This window comes from Mustela putorius, unplaced genomic scaffold, assembly GCF_011764305.1.
Source record: "Mustela putorius furo isolate JIRA1106 unplaced genomic scaffold, ASM1176430v1.1 tig00000095_pilon_pilon_pilon, whole genome shotgun sequence".
In the NCBI taxonomy this organism is placed as follows: Eukaryota; Metazoa; Chordata; class Mammalia; order Carnivora; family Mustelidae; genus Mustela; species Mustela putorius.
The window spans coordinates 15160679-15180302 of NW_025421280.1; the positions used below are offsets into that span (position 1 = coordinate 15160679).

Consider the following 19624-nt stretch of genomic DNA (forward strand, 5'->3'; position numbering starts at 1 on the left):
CATTAATTATCTTGTATATATTTAATTTGTCATGAATATTTAGTGCTTAGGTGCGTCATGTATATTTAGTGCCTCTCAAATGTTACTCAAGGTCCTTGAATTTCTTTCTATATACATTTAACATACATGGGCTTTACCCAGTAACTATGTCTCTATATTTAACACATCTTTTGAGTTTCATCTCTCCTGTGTTTTCTCTTTTCCTCTGCATCATAACTCAGTATTCTCCAACAGCATAACAAACACACATTATACTTCTCCATATGTTTCTTCTTCTTCTTCCTCTGGCTCATCCTGTAACAAGTTCCTATAGCCTTTAGGCCTCAGGGGAAGTGTCAACTCCCTGAAAGGCCTTTTCTGATCACCCACCTGTTAGAGACTGAATTGTGCACCCTAATCCCTGGCCCAATTCATAGTTGAAGCTCTAAACCTAATGTGACTGTATTTGGTGATAAGGTTGTTTAGAGAGTTAATTATGATTAAATGAGGTCATAAGTGTGGGGGTCCTAATCTCATAGGACTGGTTGGCATTCTTATAGGATTGCAAATACAGAAAAGCCACTTGAAACACGGCAAGAAGGCGGCTGTCTACAGGCCAGGAAGAGAGCGCTCAACAGATACTAACCCTGATGGCATCTTAATCTTGGATTTCTGGCCTCTAGAACTGTGAGAAAATAAATTTCTGTTTTTACGCTACCTGGTCTATGGTATTTTGTCATGGCAGCCTCCAAACTCTTTTTACTCACGATACTGCTAACACCGAATGCATAGGTATTTTTTCCCTCATACCAGCCAGTTTTCCAACTCTCCAGACACCAACTGGGTGTTCAACAATTCAGTTTCAACACTATCTACCTAGAGTTAGGGACAGATCCCTGGGGTCCCTTAGTCCCGTAAGACTGCCCCCTCTTGAGACAAACCATAAGAGACTCTTAATGTCACAAAACAAACTGAGGGACAGCGGTAGAGGGTAGGGAGAGGGTGGTGGGGTTATGGACATTGGGGAGGGTATGTGCTATGGTGAGTGCTGTGAAGTGTGTAAACTTGGCGATTCACAGACCTGTACCCCTGGGGCCAATGATACATTATATGTTTATAAAAAAATTTACAAATAAATAAATAAAAAGTTAAAAAAAAAAAAAAGACTGCCCACTCTTCAGATGTCATTTGGAAGTCCTGGGTTGTTCATCTGTACTTCTGACTAACTGGCTAAAAATCAGGGGTTCCTACAACCCTCTCCTCAAGTTTGATAATTTGCTGGAAAGGCTCACAGAACTCAATGAAACACTTTATTTACTCTTCCTCATTAGCCATAAAAGATACAACACAGAAACAGTCACAAGGAAGACAGGCATGGGGCAAAGTATGAGGAAAAGGTACAGATTCTCAGTATGTCCATGTGTTCACCAACCAAGAAGCTCTCCAAATCCCACCATTTATGGGTTTTTATGGAGGTCTCATTATGGAGGCATGGTTGATTAAATCACTGGCCATTGGTGACTAATTCAATACCCAGTCTTCTCCTTGGGAGCAGGGCTGAAAATTCCAACCCTCTAATCATGCCTTGGTCTTTCTGGCAACCAACCCCTATCCTGAAGCTATCTAGGGACCCCAGCCACCAGTCATCTCATTAGCATACAAAAGACACTCTTATCTTGCTAGAGATTCCAAGGGTTTTAGGAGCAGTGTGCCGGAAACTAGGGACAAAGACCAAATATTTAACTTTCATTGCATCACTCAGCACTAGTAGACAAATACACCATCTATCAGATCCATCTAAAGTGAGTCTTTACCCACTCCCAATAATCTGCACCTTCCCATGATGTTTACTTATTCATACTTAACATAATTCATCATTATTTTTTTAAGGATTTATTTATTTATTTATTGAGAGAGAGAGAAAGAGAGAGCACCAGCAGAAGAAGGGGAAAAAGGAGAAGCAGGCTCCCCGCTGAGCAGAAAGCCCTGAGATCAAGATCCCTGGGCCCTGGGATCAAGATGAAGGTAGATGCTTAACCAACTAAGCCACCCAGGTGTCCCAACTCATCACTATTTTAGTTATTTGTTTACTTTCTTTTTACCTGTTTCCCCCGATAAACTGTAAGCTTGCTGTGACTACAATGTCTGCTTTACTCATCTTTGTAACCTCAAAAAGTTGTCAATGAGTATTTATGAATGGAACTTCAAAGCATATACTGAAAATAAATGAATGAAACTCCAAAGAACCTATTTAAGCTTGACCAAAAAAAAAAAAAAAAAAAAAAGAAGGAAAGAAGAAAACAAATCCTACAAATTAGCAAGTCTGGCTCTTAAAAATTATTTTCAGTGTACTTATGTGCCTATAAAGCCCAAAGTTCTTCTCTTGTGGTAAAAAACATGTAACATAAAATTTACCCTTTTAACCATTTTTAAGCATACAGTTCAATGCCATTAAGTCCATTCACACTGTTGTGCAACCATTACCACTATCCATCTCTAGAACTTTTTCAGCATCCCAAAATGAAACTTTGTACCCATTGAACAATAACTTCCCATTCCCTCCTCCTCCCAGTCTCTACCTTCTACAAGTCTAGGCACCTCCTATTAAGTGAAGTCATACAATCACTGCTTTTTTTGTCTACCTTAATTTCACTTTGCATAATATCTTCAAGGTTCATCTATGTTGTAAAATGTGTCAGAATTTTATTCTTTTAAGGCTAAATAATATTTCATTGTGTATATATATTTATGTCTTTATATATGTCTGTATATTTGTTTATCCATTTACATATAGATGGACATTTGGTTTGCTTCCACATTGCAGTTATTGTGAATAATGCTGCTACAAACACTGACATACAAATATTCATTTGAGTCCCTACTTTCAATTCTTTTGAGCAGTATAAACCCAGAAGTGGGATTGCTGGACTATGTATGGATTATGATAATTCTTTTCATTTTTTTGAGACATTTCTATACTGTTTTCTGTAGTGGCTGTATCATTTTACAGTCCCACGAGCAGTAAACAAGGATTCCAAAACTAATACTTGTTACTTTCTGGATTTTGTTTGTTTTTGATGATAGCTAACCTAATGAGTGTGAAGTGGTTTCTCACTGTGTCTTTTATTTCCATTCCCTTCATTATTAGTGTTTTTGGGCATCTTTTCATGTGCTTATCCTATCTGTATATCTTATTTGAAGGAATGTCTATTCAAGTCTTTCACCCATTTTTTAATTGTGTTGTTTGTTTTTGTTGTTGTTGTTTGAGTTGTAGGAGTTCTTCCCATATTAATTCTTAGATATTAATCTCTCATCAGATAAACGATTTGCAAACATTTCATCCCACTCTATGGGTTGCCTTTTCACTCTGTAGATGATGTCCTTTGATGCACAAAAGTCCTCGATTTTGATGAAGACCAATTTACTTATTTTTCTTTTGTAGCCTGCACCTCTGGTGTCATATCCAAGAAGTCATTGCCAAATACAGTGTCATGAGGCCTTTTTCTTTTGTTTTCTCCTAAGAGCTTTGTAGGTTTAGCGCCTAAGTTTGTCTTTGATCCAGCTTGAGTTACAGTTGACTTTTTTCTTTTTTAAAGATTTTATTTATTTATTTGACAGACAGAGATCACAAGTAGGCAGAGGGGCAGTCACAGAGAGAGAGGAGGAAGCAGGCTCCCTGCTGAGCAGAGAGACTGATGCAGGGCTCAATCCCAGAACCCTGAGATCATGACCTGAGCAGAAGGCAGAGGCTCAACCCACTGAGCCACCCAGTGACTTTTGAACCTACAGTTGACTTTTGAACAACATAGGGGATAGGGGCACCAACACCCCACACAGTTGAAAATTCACATATAACTTCTGAATCCCCCAAACTTAATTACTAATAGCCTACAGTTGACTAGAAGCTTTACCAATAACATAAATAGTTGATCAACACACATTTTGTATGTTGTATATATTACATACTGTAATCTTAAAGTCAGCTAGAGAAAATCTTAAGGGCGCCTGAGTGGCTCAGTGGGTTAAGCCTCTGCCTTTGGCTCAGGTCATGATCTCAGGGTCCTGGGATGGAGCCCACACTGCGGTCTCTGCTCAACAGGGAGCCTGCTTCCTCCTCTCTCTCTGCCTGCCTCTCTGCCTACTTGTGATCTCTGTCTGTCAAATAAATAAATAAAATCTTAAAAAAAAAGAAAATCTTAAGGAAAATACATTTACAGTACTGTACTGTATTTATAAGAAAAAATCCACACATACATGGACCCATGTAGTTCAAAACTGTGTTATTCAAGGGTCAAGTGTATTTTTGTATATGATGTAAAATAAGGGTCCACCTTCATCCTTTTACATATGGGTATCCAATTTTTCCAGCACCATTTGTTGAGAAGACCATCCTTTCCTTATGGAATGATCTCAGTGCCCTTGTTGAAAAATCATTTGACCATATATGCATGGTTTATTTCAAGGATCTCTATTCTATTCTGTTGGTCTATACATCTGTTCTTAAGCTAGTACTACACTGTTTTCAAAACTGTAGCCCTACAGCAAGGTTTTTAATCAGGGAATGAATCCTCTGACTTTGTCTTCTTTGAAACAAATTTTTTAATCCACTTTCTCAAATTATTCATAGGGGATTCCTGTCTCACTGACAACACAACAATACATACTTCATAGCAGTTATTTCTAATGAGAACTAGTTTTCTTTGCAAATTCTTGGGTGCCTAGCAATAGCAGTCCCAGATTGGAATCATTGCATTTCCTTTATTTTCCTTAGACACAACTCTTACAGCAGAATTGGCGTTTGCAGTGTCCTAGTTTTATGCAGTCTGGTACTGCCTGGCTGGGAAGTTAGCCAGGAAGACTTTCTTGGTTAAGTTTAACTAAGGTAACTCATTTAGAATGGGTTATCAGACTCCAGTAGTTTGTCCAGGATACAGAAGAGAACAAACATGTTCCAAGTAAGCTGTTAGAGATTTTTTTTCTAGACAGGAATGCTACACATTCAAGGTTAGTCTAACAAACAAAAGTCAAGGGGAGAAAAACCACAACAGAAATTGAGGGCAAATGCTGATAACTGAGGCAAGGCCTTACTATTTTGCCTCTGTAAATGATAAAAAGAGAATCAAACTTATTTTAGTGTGGCCTTTGAGATTCTCCTCTTTGGTTTACACAGAAGAAAAATTATAGTTGGAGAAACTTCTTAGTATTTTGCAGTTCTCTTAACAGAGGTAAGGTGGGGTAGTAAGAAAGAATGTTGGACTGTGTCTAAGGAGGTCTGGCTTCTAGCAGGATTTTGCCATGGGAACTAAGTCACTGGCTCTTTGAGTTCCAGTTTCCCCAACCATGTGTTGAAAGAATTGTTGGATCTCTAAGAACTCCAGTGTCTGTAATAATATTATAGAATTTTTTAACCTCCCCTAGATATTATTTCTTTTTATTCTCTAATTTTCAGAGAATGTTGTATACTATTGTTAGCATTAATGATTTGTCTGCTCTGTTAAATTGTAAGGTTCTAGAGGGCTGCCTAGATGACTCAGTCACTTAAGCATCTGCCTTCAGCTCGGGTCATGATCCCAGGGTCCTTGGATGGAGCCTCACCAGGCTCTCTGCTCAGCAAGGAGTCTGCTTCCCCTTGTCCCCCTCTCTCTGCCGCTCTTGCTGCTTGTGCTCTCTCTCTCTCCCTTTCTCTGTATGAATAAACAAAATCTTTTAAAAAATCTGTAGGTTATTTTATAATATAAAAACCTAGAATCAATGCATTATGCTAGCATAATACTGCTTTTTTTGGTAAATAAACTCTCAGGGAAGATTTCATATGAACATTTGATGTGGTTGGTAAAAGGCTAATATAATGAATCAGGATTATTTACCAGGTGTAACTATATTAGTCAGGACTCTCATAGCTGCAAATGTCAGAAGATGTAGCTCATACTGGTTCAACCAAGAAAGAAAATATACTTGACTCATGCATCTGAAAAGATCAGACTTGGCTGAATCCAGGGTGGAATGATGTCATTAGGACTTAATCTCACCCTTTGCATTTGTTTTTGTCTCTGTTGGCTCCATTCTGGGTCCAGCTCTTCATTTATAGTGATAAGACTGCTAACAGCTCCAAGCTTACATTCCATCCTCTCTGCAATCCTGGTGTTAGGACAGTGCCACTTTCAGAACAGGTCAAACGACTTCCAGAGTTAAGTGGCACTGTTTAATTGGGTCATGCATGAGGATGCGCCTGTTCATCCTCATCCATGTTCATCCATGTTCATCCATCCTGTTCATCCATGGCTAGGACTGGTTTGAGTGTCCACACTGCAGTTCAGGATAGCATTTACCTCCCTGAATCTTATGGACTGAGAATGATGGTGGGGTGGCTTCCTGGAGAAAAACTGGGGACTCTCGGGCAGAAGAAGGTACAATGGATGATGGACAAGTGGGCGCAGTGGGAATCCACAAAAAAACTAACAAAAAGCAAATCCTAGTTCTGCAAAACTACCTTTGTCTGTTTTTGTATAAAAGTAATTAACTGAGAAGTCAACTCTTAACTGAGAAGTCAACTCTAAACACAAATTTATTTCTAAGTCTACCTACCATTTGAGATTTCTTTTCTTTTCTTTTTTTAAAAAATATTTTATTTACTTATTTGTCAGAGAGAGAGACAGAGCAAGTGAGCAGAAGCAGGGGAAGTGGCAGGCAGAGGGAGAAGCAGTCTCCTCGCTGAGTGGGGAGCCTGATGTGGGACTTGATCCCAGGACCCTGGGAGCATGACCTGAGCCAAAGGCAGACACTTAACCAACTAAGCCAATCTGGTGTTCCCATTTGGGTTTTCTGTTGTAGCTTTGTACACTGTAAAAGTTTTAATGCAAAAGTTGCCTATGTCAGTTATGAATTATATTTAGTTGCAAGTGACAGTTCTAACTACAGTGGCTTAAATGGATAAAGGTTAATTTTCTTTTTAAGAGAGAGAATGAGAGTGGTGGTGAAGGAGGAGCAGATGGAGAGGAAGGGGCAGACAGAAAGGGAGAGAAAGAATCCCAAGCAGACTCTGCTAAGCACAGAGCCCAAGGCAGGGCTCTATCTCATGACCCTAAGATCATGACCTGAGCCAAAATCAAGAGTTGAACGGTTAACTGGCTGAACCACCCTGGTGCTCCCATAAGAGTTAATTTTTAAGAAGTCCAGAGACAGGTTGTTGCTGCCATTGGTTTGGTGCCTTATGGATGTGAGTCTCTTGACACTTTCTTCCTTGTCGCAGAATGGCTGCTAGAATTTTGACCTTCATGTCTAGGTTGGTAGTTGGAGAAAACAGAGGAGTACAAGAGGGCAAGAACTCCTTGGTCTGTTTATTTACTTTTTTTCTGTGTGCTTTTAAAAGAGTATAACCAGGTGCCCGAATCAACACTTTTACATACATTTTATCTATCACATGGTCACTTCTATCTTCTATGGAGGCTGAGAAAAACAGCATTTTAGCTGTGCTAGTGCCACTTCAAATTAAACCAGGCTGCATTTCTAAGGAACTGGGGGATAATGACTATTGGGTGGCTGTGTAAGTCAGCTTGGGCTGCTCTAACAAAATATCATAGACTGGGTGGCTTAAACAGTAGATATTTACTTTTCACAGTTTTGGAGGCTGAGAAGTCCAAGGTCAAGGTGCTGGATGATTTAGTTTCTTGGTGAGGGCTCTCTTCATGGCTTGCAGATGACTCTCTTTGTGTGGTAGTCTCACAGAGCAGAGACAGAACTCTGTTCTCTTCTTGTAGGGACACTATCATACCATGAGGTCCCACCCTCACAACCTCATCTAAACCTAATTGTCTTCTAGCTCCAAATACCATTAGAGTCGTAGTTAGACCTTCAACATATGAGTTTTGGAGAGACACAGACATTCATATTCTACACTTGCTCCCCCAATTTATGTTCTTCTTGCATTCAAAATCCATTCATTCAAACTTAATAGCTCCCAAAGTCTTAGCTCATTCTAGCATCAATCCTAAAGTCTAAACTTCAAAGACGCATTCATACATCATCTAAATCAGAGGTGGGTGAGATATGATTCATCCTGATGTAAAATTCCTCTCTAGCTATGAACCTACAAAATCAGATACGTCATGTGCTTCTAAAACACAATGGTGGAACAGGCACAGGATAGACATTCCCTTTCCAAAAGAGAGAAATTGGAAGAAAAGGGTGTCAGATCCCACGTAATTCTAAAACCCAGGCAAATATTCTAAGGCAAATAACATTAGATCTTGAGGCTTGAGAATAATCCTTTTTGTTGGATGCTCTGCTTTCAGACCTAATGCAGTGAACATCCTGATCCTACAGTTTTGCGCACTCCCCCACATTTCAGGTGGCTGCTGTCTGGCGTACTGAACTGAAACAATAGCCATTATCACCCCCCCCCCCAACACACACACACACACTGAAAATGAGGAGGCAGTCCTGATGATCTCTGAATCACCTCAGTGGTTATTCTCTTTGTCTTGAAGAATAGCACATGTTTGCACCTGCAGAACTCTATGGTCCAGCCCTGTAGGAGCTAAGAGGTCTGATAGGCTTCCTTCCCTTTGTGTTGGGGTGACTGATTAGGTCTGTGGTTCACATCCATACTAATCAAACTGTTCTTTGGTCACATGCTAGTGTTCTCTCTCTCTCTCTCTCCAGTATGAATAGGCTGAGAATTTTCCAAATCTTTAAGTTCTGGCTAATTTTTGCTTAACAATTCCTTCTTTGATTCATTACTCTCTTGCATTTTACTACAAGCAGTCAGGAGGAACCAAACTGCCTTTTAAATACTTTGCTTTGAAATCTCCTCAGTAGCTTGCAAGTTTTAGCTTCCACAAAACACTAAAATATAGTTCAGCCAAGTTTTCTTTTGTCATTTTATAAGAAGGATTACCTTTCCTCTCTTGTCCAATACTAGGTTCCTCATTTCCCTCTGAGATGTCACCAGATTGGTCTTTTCCATCCATATTTTATTAACATTCTCTTGATGATTATTTACATATTCTCTAAAAAGAGAGAAGCTTCTTTTCCAGCTCTCCTCTTTTCTTTATGAGTCCTCACAAGAATCATTCCCCCCTAACAGCCATATTTCTATGCACATGCAAACTCCTCTAGCCTCAACCCATTACCCAGTTCTAAAGCCATTCCACATTTTTTAGCTATTTGTTTTAGTAGCACTCCACTATCAGTACCAAAGTGTATATTAGTCTTCAGAGAAACAGAACCAATAGGATGGAAATATATCCTGGGTGGGTGGGTGGGGAGATATATTTGACCCTTGTGCTTGGGTAGGCTAAAAAGTCCCACGATGTGCAATGGCAAGCTGGAGACCCAGGAGTCAATGGTGTAGTTTCTGTCCTAGTCCAAAGACCTGAGAGCCAGGAGAGTTGTTGTAAGTTCCAGTTTCAGGCTGAGTCAGAAGGCAGGAGAAGACCAACATTCTATTTCAAAGACCGGCAGAGAGCAAATTCTTCCTTACTCAGCCTTTTTTGTTCTATTTAGGCCTCCAGTGGATTGGATGAGGCCCACCCAAGCTGGGGAGGGCACTCTGCTTTACTCAAGTCTACTAATTCAAATGTTAATCTCATCTGGAAACGCCCTCATAGACACACCCAGAATAATATTTAGCCAAACTATCTGGACAATCTGGACGTCTGTGGTCCACAATTGTATGTGTCAAGTAGACACATACAATTAATCATCATAGTGGCATAGCAGTTTCTGCCACAAAGATAGTAGTGAAACCACTGTAACTTCTTTCTCTTCTGTTTTAGCTGATTTCTCATTATACCTATAAAAAAGTTTTCAGTTTTAGAGATACTAGATATTACACAGATGAAGAAAAAGAAATTTTAATTCCAAGCAGAAAATTTCTCCTATGTCAGGATATTTCTTATCAACTCTAGTGTCTTTTTTTTTTTTGCATATAGTCCATTAAAACAGAATCATTCACTATATTTCACTTTGTGATCTACCTTTCTCCACTTAAAGTATGTATGTTGAACATTTTTCTGCTATATAATATTCTTTTATGACATTTTAAATGACTGTATCATAGTCTATTGAATGGATATATGATATTTTTCAGCCAATTCCCTATTTTTGGACAGTTAGGTGGTTTCCAATTTTTCACTTCTATAAGCAGCTCTATTACACTCTTATTGTCTCTTAATGTTTAGTTACAAAAGCAATGTATGCCCTCTCTAACTAAAACAATAGAGTTGTGTAAGATAGAAAGCAAAGTTCCCTATTTCTATTTGCCAGCACTTGTATTTCCCACCATTCCTATTCCACATAAGGCAACCACTATTAATAGCTCACTGTGTATTCTTCCAAATGCTTCTGTCTTCTGATTCCTTTTTCCTTTTCCTTTCATTCCATTAACCTACAGCCTTTTGTTTTCTACTTCATGCTCAGCCCCAAGCATGTCTTTATCTCCTCACTGTCCTTATCTGCTGCTTACTCTGGGAAGCTAGGCAAGCATACCTGTTAGAATTTTGTGTGAATTTAGACAAAATAATTTATGAGCAAAGGTCTCACACCTCTGATTAAAGGGCATGAACTTGACAGGTTACCTTTTCTGTCTTACATGTTGACTGCTAGTTGGGCTTACTAAACCTGTCTCCCGGCACGAACTGGGTCAGGCAGTTGGAAAAGCAAATCTTCAAAAATATAAGGTGTTACTATCTTTATTTCTCATAAGCTAAGACTAAAATACATTTAAGAAACATTTTTATATTTTATATTCTTCTCATGTGTTCATACAATTGACCATGAAAGGAAAACTCTATAAGACAGGAGATCTGCAACTAGAGATTTTTAAAGTATATTCATCCATTCAGTAAATATTTACTGAGTGCCTCTCATGTACCAGGCACTAAAGAAATCCTGAGAATGTAAAGACAAAATCTCAAAGCTCTTCCCAGTTTCTTTTTTAAGCTTTCACAAACACTACTTAGGAAGCATCCAACAGTGTATTTTATTGTCTTCTTTGCCTGGATTCTCTCTTCTAAACTTGCTGTTCAGCATTTTGTCTCTTAGAGATGTGTGGTAGTAAACCCCATTCTCTGTTGATAACACACTGGCACTTGAGACTCTGTGTACTTTCTTGCCACCACAAGTATAGTTATGCTCTAACAGCTGCAGTAACATTTAGCTCAAAAGCAAGAGGGAAGTCCTCTGGTTGCGTACATAGATGGATATCTAGGGCACTTGGACTCCCTCCCTTGCAGTAAAATTAAGTCCAGATATCTGGCATTGCAATTCACATCATTATCTGAAGAAGCATACCCCTGTCTTCCTTCCTTCCTCTCTCATTCCCTTTCTCCTCCTCTCCCTCCTCCTCCTCCTCCTTTCCTTCTCCTTCGGGAGGTAGGAAGGGGCAGAGGGACAGGGAGGGAGAGAATCTTAAGCAGGCTCCCTGCCCAGTGCAGAGCCCCACGTGAGGCTCAATCTCACAACCCTGAGATCATGACTTGAGCCGAAATCAATAGTCACATGCTTCACCAACTGAGCCACCCAGGTGCCCCCCTTCTTTTGTTTTCTTAAGCTATAAAAATTGCTGAAATGCCAAGAGTTTGGTTGGGGTGAATAGAGAAGTTTGGAATGTTTTTAATCCTGTGCTTAGTGTTGTTGGTAATATTAGAAGAGCAGCAGAGCCATGTATCCAGTCATACCCTTGGCTAAAGCAGCCTACTCTGACTTTAGTACTCCTCGTAAGAAAAAAGACCCAGGGCTTTGGTTGACAGTGAATGCAACCTGAGCCAGCGATGTGACCTGCCTGCCAAAAGAAGCAAATGTGATCTGAACCAGCATTAATAGAAGGCTGGCGGCTGGGACAAGTAAGGTAATAGTCTCACAGTATACTCTGCACTCGTCAGATCACACCTGCAGGATGGGGTTTCCTCTCCGGCACCACATTTTAAGAGTGATATCGACAAGTAGGAGTATGCCCCAGTTGGGCAACAGGATGATGAATGGCCTACAAACAATATCCTTTGAGGAATAGTAGGAGGAACTAGGGTAGTTTACCCTGGAAACTAGAAGGCATGTGGACTGTGGGATAACTATTTTCAATAAGTGGGAGGCCTATCATGTAGAAGAGTTGGACTCTTCTTTGTAATCTCAGCAAGCACAAACTTAGACCAAGGGGTATACATTACAAAGTGGCTGATTGATCTTGTCTCCATGAAAGGAAGAATTTTCTAGCCCTTATGAACATCCAGAAAATAGCAGCTTTGCAAGGTAGTGACTTTACCTTAATAAGGGGTGTTGGCTAATCAAACATTAGCAGCTGGGTAATTAAACATCAGAAGATTCACGAATAGGATGGGAAGTTTGGAGAGATGACCTGACCCAAGATCCTTTCAGAATCAAAGGTTCTAATGCAGAACCTTAAGAAGGAAGTATTAGCACTTTTCCCCTTAGACCCCATATAAGCATTAACCATAGAAACTGGGTTAAAATTGATGTGAAGGTCAAATGTGAGAGTTTTGAAGATGAAAAGAAACAAAAAAGCAATAGGAAATTTCTGTTGCCCTAGTGGTTGTGGATTTTCTTTCTACCTTTTTAAAAAATTAATTATTTTTATTTACATATAATGTATTATTTGCCCCAGGGGCACAGGTCTGTGAATCGTCAGGCTTACGAATTTTACAGCATTCACCATATCACATATCCTCCCCAATGTCCAAAACCCAACCACCTTATCCCTACCTCCCTCTTCCCCCAGCAACCCTCAGTTTGTTTTGTGAGATTAAGACTCTCTTATGGTTTGTCTTCCTTGTTTCATTTTTTCCTTCCCTACCCCCACAGCCTCCCACCCTGCCTCTCAAATTCCTCATATCAGGGAAGTCGTATGATAATTGTCTTTCTCTGATTGACTTATTTCGCTCAGCATAATACACTCTAATGGTTGTGGATTTTGTGGATTTTAGTGATGTTTGTTAGTTTTTTTCCCAAAGCAAACCAAATGATTTTTTTCCCCATCTTTAAGATGCTTTAGAGCCCTAGTGTCCTCTCTTTCTCATCAAACTCAGTCCTGCGGCGCCTGGGTGGCTCAGTGGGTTAAAGCCTCTGTCTTTGGCTCAGGTCATGATCCCAGGGTCCTGGTATTGAGCCCCACATCAGGCTCTCTGCTCAGCGGGGAGCCTGCTTCCCCCTCTCTCTCTGCCTGCCTCTCTGCCTCCTGTGATCTCTCTCTCTGTGTCAAATAAATAAATAAAATCTTAAAAAAAAAAAAAACCCTCACAGTCCTCTTAATGTGTTTTTTCATTTTAATATGGTGTTACATTTTGCAAAATTACTTTTTAAAAAAGATTTTATTTATTCATTTGAGAGAGAGAGAGACAGAGAGAACACAAGCAGGGAGGGAGGCAGAGGGAGAGGAAGAAGTGGAATCCCACTGAGCAGGGAGACTGACCCAGGTCTCAGTCCCAGGAACTAGAGATCATGACCCAAGCTGAAGGCAGACACTCAACCATCTGATCCACCCACGTGCCCCACAAGATTACTCTTAATTCAAATTATGCAACAGCATTTCAGGGAATGGCAATCTGTATTCACATGTCAAAGAGCCACCCCTGTGGAACAGCATTTAAAGCTTATTAATTATTAATAATGAGGTAGCACCCAGTAAAAGGTATGCATTGAGATAGTTTGGCTCTTCCCCACAATCAGTGAGATGAGTAAGCTGGGAATGAGCATTCCTATTTCATCAATGCAGAAACTGAGTCTTAGAGCAGCTTGCCTACCATGATTATGGATGGAACTGTCACTAGAATCCAGAACTCCTGACTTCTAGTCCAGTGCTCTTTTTAACTTTGTTTTTTTTTTTAAGAGTTTATTTATTAATTTTTTTGAGAGAGAGAGGGAGTGTGTATGAGAGAGAGAGAGAGAGAACACAAGCAGTGGGGAGGTGTAGAGGGAAAGGGAGAAGCAGACTCCCTGCTGAGCAGGGAGCCCCATGTGGGTTGATCCCAGGACCCTGGGATCATGAACTGAGCTGAAGGCAGATGCTTAACTAACTGAGCCACCCAGGTGTTTTTAATAGTAAAGGCTACTGTTCTTTCCAAACAGTGGGATTAAAGACTAACTTAAATGCAGAACATTGTTTTTCTCTCTAAACTACAGTGGCTCTCTAGAGTAGGAGGGCAGATTGCTTTGGCCACAGACTTGGCTTTTAACTTTAATCCTGTTCCTAGTTCATCTGATCTACTAAAAATAGTCTCCAGCAAACATCACTATTGATGTCTGATGAAATTTACCCTTTTCTTGAAATATTGAAGCTAACACTTGAAATAAAAATCTGAAGGATGTATACAGAACAATGTTTGTCAAATGGGGTAAATCTGACTGGACAGTGCATCAAAATGCTTAGGAGCTAGGCTGACTCAGAGAGATCTGGGTTTAAATCCATTAGGCCACCAACTGGCTGTGCATCATCATCATCATCTCATGGAGTCCCAGAATCTTTACCTGTAAAAATGGGAAAAATAATGAGATCTGCCTTTTTGGGTTGTGAGGAGGATTAGATAAGATAATGTGTGTAAAAGCATGAAAACTGATTTTAATTAATTAATTTATTTTATTATTAACATATAATGTATTATTAGCCACAGGGGTACAGCTCTGTGAATCGCCAGGTTTACACACTTCACAGCACTCACCATAAGCCCATACCCTCCCCAATGTCCATAGCCCAATCACCCAAAACCGATTTAAAAAAAAATTGTTTATCATCAGTTACTATCCATTGTCTTTTACTCATTTTTCTCTTGGGATATTATTCTTGTGTGTTTCCTATTTACTTTCATTGTGGTGTTTATACTCTGCATAGTATGTGGTGAATAAAATCCTAATCAGTAGTATTACGTTTGGCCAATAATCGGTAATAATTATTACTGATTGAATTCAATAGACCAAGTGCCTCCCGGGTGCTCAGCACAGTGCTGATCTCTGAGAATACAAAGCATTTTGGGGCACCTGGATGGTTTAGTTGGTTGAGTGTGCAACTTGGGGTTATAATTCCAGCCTTACGTTGAATATAGAAATTACTTAAACATAAAATCTAGGGAGGCCTGCGTGTCTTGGTCCGTTAAGCATCTGCCTTCAGCTCAGGTCATGAGTCCTGGGATGGAGTTCTGCATCAAACTCCTTGCTTGACAGGGAGCCTGCTTCTCTTTCTGCCTGCCTTCTCCTACTTGTGCCTCTGTCCTATTTCTCTGAAATATAAATAAGTAAAATCTTAAAAAAATAATAAAATCTTGGGGCACCTGGGTGGCTCAGTGGATCAAGCCTTTGCCTTCAGGGGCGCCTGAGTGGCTCAGTGGGTTGAGCCACTGCCTTCCGCTCTGGTCATAATCTCAGGGTCCTAGGATAGAGTCCCACATTGGGCTCTTTGCTCAGCGGGGAGCCTGCTTCACTTCCTCTCTCTCTGCCTGCCTCTCTGCCTACTTGTGATCTCTGTCTGTTAAATAAATAAATAAAATTACAAAAAAAAAAAAAAAAAGCCTCTGCCTTCAGCTCAGGTCATGATCTCAGGGTCCTGGGATGGAGCCCCAGAGCCCCATATCAGGCTCTCTGCTCAGCAGGGGGCCTACTTCCCCCTCCCCCTCTGCCTGCCTTTCTGTCTACTTGTGATCTCTGTCTGTCAAATACATAAATAAAATCCTTAAAAAAATAATAAAATCTAAAACAACCACAGCCACAAAGCTGCCTGAGACTAGTCCCTTGCCTTGGTAAGAGAGACTGGTCTACAGTGATCTACAGGTTGCTGTGGAGGCCAACCTGGTTTCAGAAAGCACTGCAGATGTGTGAGTGTTGAATGAGTCACAGGCAACCAGACCAAGATCGGTGGGTGGGGCCTTGGTGGAGAAGGAACAGCTAAATGAAGGCACAGATCTCTGAATCAGCAAAGGAGAGAGTGAACTGAAAGCCGTCATCAAAGTTGTAATACTTGTTGGGCTAGTCATGTAACCTCTCAGCATCTCGATTTCCTTATCTGTAAGAAGAATGAAGTCTACCTACTGGTCACGATTTGAAAGGTCAATAGAGTAAATATTTGTAAAGTACTTGCTGGCGCATCAACTGAAAGGAATAAGTATTCAGTTTTAGCTACTGTTACCACTATGTTTAATATGTTTATTAATTTATATTAAACTAAGTTTAATAATTTAATAATACCTTATTATATGAAAGTATCATTCCAAGAATAACTCCTCCCCTGGTCGTTGGACTTCGAAGAAGGGTATCGGGATTCATAAACCACTCTTGAAGAGCTTTAAGAAAAGGATGTGAGGGCCGGCTTCGAGAACACAGCCAAGCGCCCGCAAGACGACCCAACCTCTGCGCTCTGGTAAGGTGCACCAGCGCGGAGCCGGCCTCCCAGGGTCACGTGGGCCCCAGTCCCGCCCCGGCCCCGGCCCCGGCCCCGCCCCAGCCGAGTCCGTCTCCGGCGGCTGCCTCTGCGGTAGCGGCGGCTGCGCGTGCGCGGATCCGGGAGCGCTCTGCTGCGCGGTCCGCAGTGGAGGCGGCGCGTACAGCAAGGGGGCGGCGGATGGCTCTGCGGGGCCTGGCAGCCTCAGGGCCCGGCTCCCGCGGGCCGTTGGACGAGGCCTTGGCGGCAGCCGAGGACCACGGGGCGCCGGCCGTGGTGGTGGCGGCGGGAGGCACGCCGGAGGACGACGAAGAGGATGAGGGCCGCGGCCGGGGCCTGCTGCGCTGGGACGGCTTCTCGGCCTGGCTGCACTGCGTGTGTGTGGTGGGCTTCGACCTGGAGCTGGGCCAAGCCGTGGAGGTGAGGCCCGGCCGCTCCTTGCCCGCGGCGCCTCGTCCGGGTCTCCTTGCCGGGGAGGCCCCAGCAGAGCGTGTGGCCGGCGGGCCCGGACCCCGGCTGCCGCGCATCCGGGCGTGGCCGGCCGCCCCTCCGCCTGTCGGGCCGGGCTGCGGTCCATTGGCTGTTCCCGTGGGAGGATCGTGGGCTGCGGCTAGGGGTGAAAAGTTCTCTCTAGGCCCCTCCTAAATACTTGCTGAGGTTCGTTTTTGTTTATTTTTGTTTTTAGCCCGGTGTCACAGGAATAACAAATGGTTAGCGGCACCGGGAGAAGGCTGCAGGCAGGATGTTGGGGACTTTTTTTGAAGACGAGAACAATGCCCCTGACATATGGTGAACTATAATAACCAAGCCTCACACAACCAACTTTGTAGACTCCTTGACCGTTTTGGCCATTTCCAGTAATTCTGAGAGCATTCCCCTCAGCCTGAGCCAAAATGCTTATCTCAGCATGATTTTCTCCATTTCCTCATTTTGTTCCTCATTTCTGTTATTTTTAAAAAATCGTTTCTTTTATTCCTTGACCTTGCTTTTGAAAACAGTTGGCCTGAAAGCTGTGATCAAGATTAACATAGTTCATAGTTCATCTTGCTTGTGAATCATTCAAGTTTTCCATCTTATGGTGTCTTATTGAAAGGCCTTCGAATGTTATTTATTCTTGACATTGTTTAGGGTCCCTTTTGTAGCATAAGACATGGCTTGTCATTGTATCCAAGGAAAACCTTATTAGAAGGAGGTATGTTTAGAAAATTTTTGTCTGTTTGTTTTGGTGATGATGATAGATTTTAATGAACCACCTCATTCAGACTTTAGTGGCATGAGTTAGCTATGAAAATGGGCTTGGGAGGTTTTTCTTAAAGCAAAACTACTGCTTTTGTATTCAACATGTCTTCTCTGTTTTATCATTATGCAGTTCAGTACACATTAGGTTTCCACTAAGATGTAGGCCTTTTGGTGGTTGCTGCGCATACAAATATGAACAAAACGCTTTAACCTGTATTTGTAGATGTAGACTGCAATTTAGAGGGGAACCAAGAATTAATCACGGAAGAAGATAGGGTCAAATCCCATGCTTGGTACATTAGTGGTGTTCCATATGTACTTGATGGAATGAGTGAATACATGAGCAATTCTTTATCTTGTTGAGACAAACAACAGTTTCCAAAGACTTTGAATTAGAGATTTATAAGTCATCTTTCATTTACATTGACATGTTAACTTGAAGTTATATATGTAGTAAAATACAGTTTAACCGTAAACTTAGGAGTGGGTTGTTGTAGTTGATTGTATTTTAAAGTAGCTGAAGGAGATCTTTGTGGACTCTAATCATTTGGGACATTATTTATAAGCCTGTTCTTCAGACCAGATAGACAGTATTTAGATAATGGAGATGCTACAAAAATGTGAATCATTAAAGGACTTATTTTGAATTTCATTTCCCATGGGATATGCTACTGAACAGTTTTCTTTAGGTCAGTAGTTCTTAACTTTTTTTTATTCTGGATCTTTTAAAAAAATATAAACTCCGTTATAAAAATGCTTACTAATACAAAATTAAGTATATACTTCTGTGGGCTATCTGGTGGTCATCTGTGGATCTTCTGTTCCACTGTTTCCAGATTAAGAATCACTGATTTTAGAAGGCGTTGAATGAGGGTGGGGAAGATTCCCTAATAAAGGGTCCAAAGAAAGATAAACACATTAAATGGGTTGCAACATAATTTTGTTTCATTTTTATGAGAAATGTAGAATATTATACCTTGCCACTTTTAAGAGAAGAAAAAGGAACACAAATTAGTAATGAATATAATGAAATAGTTAAAAAAATGTATTTCATTTTTGTATTATGGCTCTATCCAGGCCAAAATGGACAGGTGGGGTGGCTGTAATGGGAAAAGAAGGTGGTGAACATAGACTTGTGTTGGGAAAGTGACATACAGTAGCTCCAGCCATAATTCCTATAATGCACAACAATAGAGACTCAAAAGGGAAATTAATTAAAGAATAGGTAAAAACTAAATTTGGACTAAAATATCCTAGAAGACACCTGTGCTATCACCGTCTTTGAATTTTAGGGTTGAAGGAGATGTAAGACTCCGTTGTGCCATCACAGAAAGTACCATTTGTAAATTTTAAACAAATGCATGAACAGCACGACTTGGTTAAGCTTAAATCCTTATCAAAGAGACAGTATAATATATCAGTCAAGAACTGAGACTCCAGAGCTGGACTGCCTAGATTTGAGTCTGTGACTTTGGGCATATTACTACACTTGACTCACACTACCTCTGTAACAGTACCTGCATCAGAGCACTGCTGGGAGAATTAGAGGAATTAATGGTGAAATGTTGGGAACAATACCTGTGACTTAAGACCTATGTAAGTCTGTGTTTGGGAAGTATTGAAATTCCCTTTTCATTTTCAGTGGAGAAAATCCTTAACTTGCTTTGTAAAGGCAAGACTTTTGAACCTTAATTTTCTCACTAGTAAAATGAAGTTGTGTTAGTAGAATCAGTACTTTTTAAAATTTTTTAAACAGGGAAATTTTTTTCCCTGTCTAAATAAAAATCTAATATGGGACCTCAATGGCTAACCTGGTTGAGATGGGGTCCCTGTGTGTGTGTGTGTGTGTGTGTGTGTGTGTATTTGGTTGCAGACAATGGAAACTAAGCTATAGCTCAAGCAGAGAAGGAAACTTGCTGAACAGCATAGAGTTTTCAAGATATTCAATGCACAAAACTGTTGGGGCTTCATAAAATGACTCGTGCTCATAACTTGGAAGCCTCTTGCTTATGCTTTTGTTTTTGGGAT

The 19624-nt window shown here is 40.8% G+C and overlaps 1 protein-coding gene and 1 long non-coding RNA gene across 4 annotated transcripts in view; both read left to right on the plus strand.

Annotated features, from left to right (window-relative positions):
- Positions 1-687, plus strand: part of LOC101680715 — a 35491-nt gene extending 34804 nt beyond the window's left edge. The window contains exon 3 of the long non-coding RNA XR_198410.3: positions 540-687. This is a non-coding gene — a long non-coding RNA (uncharacterized LOC101680715). The remainder of the gene's footprint in view (positions 1-539) is intronic.
- A 15751-nt stretch (positions 688-16438) lies between these two features.
- DENND6A (DENN domain containing 6A) overlaps positions 16439-19624 on the plus strand; it is a 60981-nt gene continuing 57795 nt past the window's right edge. For 2 of the 3 annotated variants that reach the window (XM_045078586.1, XM_045078591.1), the window contains exon 1: positions 16439-16777. In XM_045078586.1, the coding sequence (XP_044934521.1) occupies positions 16538-16777 (240 nt within the window). In that variant the 5' untranslated portion in view covers positions 16439-16537. The remainder of the gene's footprint in view (positions 16778-19624) is intronic. The other variant, XM_045078598.1, reaches the window with a different exon arrangement.